This window comes from Rhinopithecus roxellana, chromosome 12 (genome assembly GCF_007565055.1).
Source record: "Rhinopithecus roxellana isolate Shanxi Qingling chromosome 12, ASM756505v1, whole genome shotgun sequence".
NCBI lineage: Eukaryota > Metazoa > Chordata > Mammalia > Primates > Cercopithecidae > Rhinopithecus > Rhinopithecus roxellana.
The window spans coordinates 123,027,484-123,035,429 of NC_044560.1; the positions used below are offsets into that span (position 1 = coordinate 123,027,484).

Consider the following 7,946-nt stretch of genomic DNA (forward strand, 5'->3'; position numbering starts at 1 on the left):
ACCTCCCGGGTTCAAGCGATTCTCCTGCCTCAGCCTCAGGAGTAACTGGGATTACAGGCATTCGCCACCATGCCCCCTAACTTTTTTTGTATTTTTAGTAGAGTCGAGGTTTCACTATGTGGGTCGGGCTGGTCTTGAACTCCTGACCTCAGGTGATCCACCCCCTCGGCCTCCCAAAGTGCTAAGGTTACAGGCATGAGCAACTGTGCTCAGCCGCTGGTAAACACTTTTTAAAGAGTCCAGACTTGATCCCCACCAATGTACCTACCTCTCCTGAACATTGCCAACATATACACACATATTTTTCATCTCTTCCCTCATCTCCACAAGTCCTGTAGGAAACTCAAGCCTGACAATTGGTCCCAAAGCCACATCTGATCCATTCCATTTTTGTGATGGGAGGTGGCTTGGTGCTTGCTACTTGTGAATTTGTCATTAAGCACCTCTTGAGAGTTGGTGTTTTTATGGCTGCCCTCTTTCTAGGATTATCCCTCCACAAGAAAAAGATGGGATCTTTGCCTGGCAGAGGCCTCCTCTTGTGCAGGTTGAAGACGGCTCAACCCCAGCCAGGCACAGTGGTTCACACCTGTAATCCCAATACTTTGAGAGGCCAAGGTGGGAGGGTCACTTGGGCCAGGAGTTTGAGACCAGCCTGCGCAACATAATGAGACTCCATTTCTACAAATAATAATAATAAAGACAGTTCAAGCTCCAGGCCCGTTCCTGGTCTCTTGTTCCCTGGTGCTCTTCAACTTTAGGAATGCTATAGCCGGGATTTCTTCTTGGCCAGGAGCCTTCTCATCCCCAACTTCTCCAGTGTTCTGCCTTTTAGGGGCTCACAGGTGTCCATGGTTATACCTCTTTCCCCCAAACCTAAAGGACCTTCATCTGTCCCATGAAGTCCACATGTGTAGTAGTCATTGGAGTCCTTGCTGGGTATCCACAATCACCTCAGTTGATTGAGTTTTCTCCACTCCATAGCTGGAGCTGCCTCTCCTCCTCCATTTTTCATGTTAGTTTCAAAAAGTAGAAGAATCTAAAAGACCACCCTGGGTTTGGCAGCCGGAATTTTCCCCAAAGTCTTATCCTGGAACAGACCTAAAACTCACCTATTATACAGGAAACCTAATTCATGCTGTTCGAATCTCTAGCTCCTGTTTCCTCTGCCTTCTATAAGAGTTTCTTCAGTCAGTCCTGGTTCAGAAGTATCTTTTCTCTCACCCTCTGATACAACAGAGAAAAATTCAGAACATTCCTGTGGTTATAAACCCTCCTCACTGCTAGCTTTGTCAGAGCATTCAACTCTCAGCCAACTAATATTGAGGCTTGAAAATTCCCCTTGCCAGACTAAGAGGTTCTGCTATCACTTCTCCATATCTGGTATCTACCACCCACAGCATCTCAGTAGAGCACCCCAGCCAAGAGCACTATTTCCCCATGCTAGGGTTGACCTTTCCTAAACGTATCGTCAACTTTCAGATCTTCGTAAGTCTGTAGATTAACTAAATAGCCTTTCCTTCATCTCTCCCCCAATAACTAGGCCAATGATTCTGGTGGTTGTTGGCTTGTTTTCTTATGGAGATTTGTCTAACCATATCTAACACAACAACTCCATTCCCTGGTATCTCCCTTGGATTGTAGGCTGATTAACATCTTTAGCAAACTTTAGTAAGGTTGTGTTGTCCCCCCTCCTGAAGGCCTTGCTGGGTTCTCTTTATTTGTTCAGGAACTTAATAGAATTTGCACAGTCTTTTCAATTTTATGTGGTTTTCTTTTTCACAGTTATTTTGAATCTCACAATTCTTAGAGGCTTCTGGAAGTCTACATCTACGTCCACGTGCAAATTTTCCAATGTTATCTTCATCCTTGCCCTAAATATCAATTGGCTTTATTTTTAGAGATAATGATGAGTCCATGGCATGGATATAAACTTCAATAAGATTCAAAATAATTCAAAATATAATCCATATATCCTCAGCCTCATTTGCCTGTAACTACCAAATTAGATATTATTTAATAACTTTTTTTACCCAACCTACTCTAGGATAAGCACCCACTTTCCTACTTGTAGGAATTAGTCCTACCTCAAAGTGTCCTTCAGTCATTTTAAATAGTTTCTCCAGGGCCTCTTGAGTTGAGAGTAAGTTCTTGAATGGCTGGTCACCTTGCCAGCATACTACTTGTTCAGCTTCTATGGCAGATGGCTCCCAGGAGCTTGCTGCATCTCCAGTAGTGACCACAAGCAGCAACCTATTTTGGTTTCCAGCGGGAACAATGTTTTCTGTCCTGGCTGCTGCCGCCTCTGCTGGTGGGGCCGGAATCTGCCTCCTTGAGACTGGTGTGACTTGTAACTGCTGTCGTGATATTACCTGACTTCCTCCTCTCTTTCCCATTGTGTTTCCCAAGATCTGGGCAATACAGACTTTTTCATCTTGTTAGAATTGGATGTGGGAGTTGAGGAGAAAGGAAGAATGAAGCATGTCTGTACTCCCTCCAACTCACTTCTCACAGAGGGTGTACTATCACCATTCACAATTATTTGCCACATGTCTGTCTTTCCCTCTAAACCACAAACTCCTTATTTACCACACAGTGCATGACTTAGACTCCTAGCCAGTGCTGCTTAACTAGTGGAAAACTATGATAGACGTATAAAGTACCATGAGGCAATAAAGAAACTCAGAAATAAGCAGGTAGTTCAGGTTGGGTAGGAAGCTCTAAACGTAGGCCCTGTTAAAACTCGGGGAAATTCTATTGCTGAAAGGAAGAAGGAGACAGTGGTTACAGCCACGCATTCCAGCTTGAGACCTATGCAAAACTCACGAATATAAAAAAGAACAGCTTGTTTGGAGAACAGAAAACTTCAGAATCCTCTTGAGCATGGTGGTGCACGCTTGTAATCCCAGCACTTTGGGAGGCTGAAGCGGGCAGATTGCTTGAGTCCAGCAGTTCGAGACCAGCCCTGGCAACATAGTGAGACTCCGACTCCACAAAAAAAATAAAAAAATTAACCAGATGTGGTGGCACACACCTGTAGTGCTAGCTACTTGGGAGGCTGAGGTGGGAGGATAGCTTGAGTCTGGAGGTTAAGGCTGCAGTAAGCCATAGTCATGCCACTATACTCCAGCCTGGGTGACAGAGCAACACCTGTCTCAAAAGAAAAGTTAAGTTCAGAATCCTAGAAAGTAAAGTGTGAGAGACAGAACTGAGGGAATGAGGAATAGAGATAAGTGGAGGCCTTATTATGAAACTCCCCTGCCTCTTAGCTTATCTCCTTTTTTTTTTTTTTTTTTTTTTTTTGTTATTTAGTTTTTATTTCATAATCATAAACTTAACTCTGCAATCCAGCTAGGCATGGGAGAGAACAAGGAAAACATGGAACCCAAAGGGAACTGCAGCGAGAGCACAAAGATTCTAGGATACTGCGAGCAAATGGGGTGGAGGGGTGCTCTCCTGAGCTACAGAAGGAATGGTCTGGTGGTTAAGATAAAACACAAGTCAAACTTATTCGAGTTGTCCACAGTCAGCAATGGTGATCTTCTTGCTGGTCTTGCCATTCCTGGACCCAAAGCGCTCCATGGCCTCCACAATATTCATGCCTTCTTTCACTTTGCCAAAGACCACATGCTTGCCATCCAACCACTCAGTCTTGGCAGTGCAGATGAAAAACTGGGAACCATTTGTGTTGGGTCCAGCATTTGCCATGGACAAGATGCCAGGACCTGTATGCTTTAGGATGAAGTTCTCATCTTCAAATTTCTCCCCATAGATGGACTTGCCACCAGTGCCATTATGGCGTGTGAAGTCACCACCCTGACACATAAACCCTGGAATAATTCTGTGAAAGCAGGAACCCTTATAACCAAATCCTTTCTCTCCAGTGCTCAGAGCACGAAAATTTTCTGCTGTCTTTGGAACCTTGTCTGCAAACAGCTCGAAGGAGACGCGGCCCAAGGGCTCGCCGTCGACAGCAATGTCGAAGAACACGGTAGGGTTGACCATGGCTAGTACTACAAGAATTTCCTCGGCGGCAGCGTCTGCAAAGCCAGCTTATCTCCTTTTAACCCTCACCCTCCCAACACACAACCACTCATTCACATCTGCTTCAGCCTTTTATCTGTCAGGATCTGATAGGCCTCAGGTTCTTTATAGGTACCTGCTCTCCCTCTACCTAGAATGTTCTTTCCCCCAGATCTTCACTATAACTGTCTCCTTCTCTTCATTCAGGTCTCAGCTCAAATTTCACCTCCTTAAAATGGCCTTCCCTTACAGTGCTGGCTGAACAAGCCCTCTCCACATCAACTTCTATTCCTATTTTAATGTCTTACTAGGATGTATCACAATCTAAAATAACTTTACTTATGTTTTTTGTTCAATGCCTATAACTTCATCTAGAAAATAAATTCTGCCCAGGCACGGTGACTCATACCTGAAATCCTTGCACTTTGGGAGGCCAAGGTGGGAGAATCGTTTGAACCCAGGAGTTAGAGACCAGCCCAGGTAACATGGCGAAACCCCATCTCTACAAAAAATACAAAAAATTAGCTGTGGGTGGTCCCAACTACTCAAGAAGCTGAGGTAGGAGAATCATTTGAGCCCAGGCGTTCAAGGCTACAGTGAGCCATGATCATCATGCTATGCACTCCAGCCTGGATGACAGAGGAGACCGTGTCTCAAAAACAAACAAACAAACAAAACAAAACAACAACAAAAAAAAACCAGGAAATTCTGTGGAGTCAGATATATGGTTTACATCTCTGTATAGCCAGTGCCTAGAATACTGCTCCACACGTTTTGTTTCCTTTTTCTTTTCTTTTTTTCTTTTTTTTGAGACAAGGTCTTGCTCTGTCACCCAGGCTGGAATGCAGTGGCACAATCTCAGTTCAATGCAGCCTCAACCTACCAAAGCTCAAGTGATCCTTCCACCTCAGCCCCCTGAGTAGCTGTGACTACAGATGTGTGCCACCACAACCAGCTAATTTTTATATTTTTTGTTTGTTTGTTTTTGTAGAGATGGGGGTTTTGTCAAGTCGTCCGGGCTGGTCTTTTTTTTTTTTTTTTTTTTTTTGAGACAGAGTCTGGCTCTGTCGCCCGGGCTGGAGTGCAGTGGCCGGATCTCAGCTCACTGCAAGCTCCGCCTCCCGGGTTTACGCCATTCTCCTGCCTCAGCCTCCCGAGTAGCTGGGACTACAGGCGCCAGCCACCTCGCCCGGCTAGCTTTTTGTATTTTTTAGTAGAGACGGGGTTTCACCGTGTTAGCCAGGATGGTCTCGATCTCCTGACCTCGTGATCCGTCCATCTCAGCCTCCCAAAGTGCTGGGATTACAGGCTTGAGCCACCGCGCCCGGCCTTCAGGCTGGTCTTTTTTTTTTTTTTGAGACGGAGTCTCGCTCTGTCTCCCGGGCTGGAGTGCAGTGGCCGGATCCTGGCTCACTGCAAGCTCTGTCTCCCGGGTTCACGCCATTCTCCTGCCTCAGCCTCCCGAGTAGCTGGGACTACAGGCGCCCACCATCTCGCCCGGCTAGTTTTTTGTATTTTTTAGTAGAGACGGGGTTTCACCGTGTTAGCCAGGATGGTCTCGATCTCCTGACCTTGTGATCCGCCCGTCTCGGCCTCCCAAAGTGCTGGGATTACAGGCTTGAGCCACCGCGCCCGGCCCAGGCTGGTCTTAAACTCCTTGGCTCAAGCTGTCTGCCCACCTTGGCCTCCCAAAGTGCTGAGATTACAGGTGTGAGCCACCATGCCCAGCCTAATTTTTTTTAAAAAATTTAATTGTTATGGGTACATCTACATTTTTTAATGATGGGGAAAAAAATCTCAAGAAGCATAATATCTTGTGAAAATTATATAAATTCAAATTTCAATATCCATAAATAAAGTCATGCTCATTCATTTATGTATTGTCTGTGGAGGCCTGGCAGATCCGAGTATTTATAACAGAAATTTTATGTCCATAAGGCCTAAAATATTTACTATCTGGCTCTTTACAGTAAAAGTGTGTTGACCCCTGGTTTAGGCCCATAGTAATGTACATGAGAAAGAGTAAAATTAACCTATATAAACTGTAAAAAGTGTATCTTAAAATGTGAAACTATAGATGCCTTCACTGAGTTATTATGGGCTGTGCTGGCATACACGTTTCTATAAATGTGCATGCTCTTCCTGGTATTTCTCATAGAACATAGAGAGTGAATAATAGGATTCATTGCTGGCTGGGTTTTGATGCAAAAATTTCCTGTTTAAAAAAAAAATTGTCACTTTTTCCTTTTACCTAGTTGCACTCCTGAGAGCAAGATGGGTCACCAGCAGTTGTACTGGAGCCACCCACGGAAATTCGGCCAGGGATCTCGCTCTTGTCATGTCTGTTCAAACCGGCACGGTCTAATCCGGAAATATGGCCTCAATATGTGCCGCCAGTGTTTCCGTCAGTACGCGAAGGATATCGGCTTCATTAAGTTGGACTAAATGATCTTCCTTCCAAAGATTATCCAGGGCATCTACTCAATGAAAAACCATGATAGCTCTTTGTACATAAAATAAATATTTGAAAAAAAAAATTGTCAGCCTGGCCAACATGGCGAAACTTTGTCTCTATAAAAAATACAAAAATTAGGCAAGCATAGTAGTGCACACCTGTAATCCCAGCTACTCCCAGAGGCAGACAGGAGAATCGTTTGAATCCCGGAGTCCGAGGTTGCAGTGAGCCGAGATGGGGCTACTGTACTCCAGCCTGGGCAACAGAGTGAGACTCTGTCTCAAAAAAAAAAAAAAAAAAAAAGATATGTGACATTTCTAACCCTGAAGAATTTCATTCTGTCTCCTGGACACAGAGACAGTTCTCCAGAGACATCTGTGGTGAAGTAGCTAATACCCCATGCACTTGTTATCAGATCAGTAACAGAGCCTGACTGGGTATCTCTGAGCCGTGACTGCTCCTGGACTGAATGGGGCATTTATCACACTGTTGTGGACAAACCAGCTGACCATCATGCACACAGACCCAAGCGCCTGTCAATTAGCTTCTGTCCATTAGCTGTCCAAACACACACTCTGGCCCTGGTACTGCAGTCACGTTATCAGTCCCCTCCAGACCCTGGAAGCATGATCGGCCATGAGTTCCCTGTCTCCTACCATCCCTCAACTCCACTTGGACAAACTGTCAGTTAATTAGCTAATGTGAACAAAAACACTTGAAGCTAAAAAATGCACAGCTGGGCTATTATGATCATTGTCTCCTGCTCCTCAACCCCCTGCAATTTCTTCCACTCCAAAGTCTGCCCACAGGACTCCTTCTATCTGTCAATAGGAAAATTACATAGGAAGTGACAGAACAGTCACCCATGTTCAAGGTCAAAGCCTCTCAATCCTCCTGATGTTGCTGCTATGGATTCAGGCAACTAGAATCATAAATCCCAAGGCCTGAGGTTTGGATTGGTTTTCCTATTTATTTATTTTGAGGCAAGGTCTGGCTCTATCGCCCAGGCTGGAGTGCAGTGGTGTGATCTCAGCTCACTGCAACTTCTGCCTCCTGGGCTCAAGCCATCCTTCCACCTCAGCCTCCCAAGTAGCTGGGACTACAGGCACATGCCAGCACACCCAGCTATTTTTCATATTTTTTGGAGAGACAGTGTTTCACCATGTTGCCCGGGGTGGTCTCAAACTCAGAAGCTCAAGCTCTTTGCCCACCTTGGCCTCCCAAATTGCTGGGATTATAAGACATAAGCCACTGCGCCTGACCATGGGCTGACTTTCCTCTTTAAAACGAACTAGGGGCTCAGCAGATCCAGACTTCCCCAAATTACTGAACTCGGGATGATTTCTTCAGCTGGATGGACCATTTAGAAAGTCAAAACAGCCTTTTGGAATGATTATGTGGAAATCACAGCCTTATTCACTTTAAACCTTATATTCCCAGGGCCAAAACTCAATTCTCCAGCTCTCAATTC

The 7,946-nt window shown here is 45.1% G+C and overlaps 1 protein-coding gene and 1 pseudogene across 1 annotated transcript; one reads left to right on the forward strand and one right to left on the reverse strand.

Moving 5' to 3' along the window:
- Positions 1-3,504: 3,504 nt before the first annotated feature.
- On the reverse strand, positions 3,505-4,032 carry LOC104662145 (peptidyl-prolyl cis-trans isomerase A). Its single transcript, XM_030941815.1, has one exon. It carries the CDS (start codon positions 4,000-4,002, stop codon positions 3,505-3,507), a length of 498 nt encoding a protein of 165 aa, XP_030797675.1. The 5' UTR covers positions 4,003-4,032.
- A 2,262-nt stretch (positions 4,033-6,294) lies between these two features.
- On the forward strand, positions 6,295-6,465 carry LOC115900679 (annotated as a pseudogene).
- The last annotated feature ends 1,481 nt before the right edge of the window (positions 6,466-7,946 follow it).

Bases quoted from the DNA above. Each gene is read 5' to 3' on its own strand.
- LOC104662145 (XM_030941815.1), bottom strand. From the start codon at position 4,002: ATGGTCAACCCTACCGTGTTCTTCGACATTGCTGTCGACGGCGAGCCC.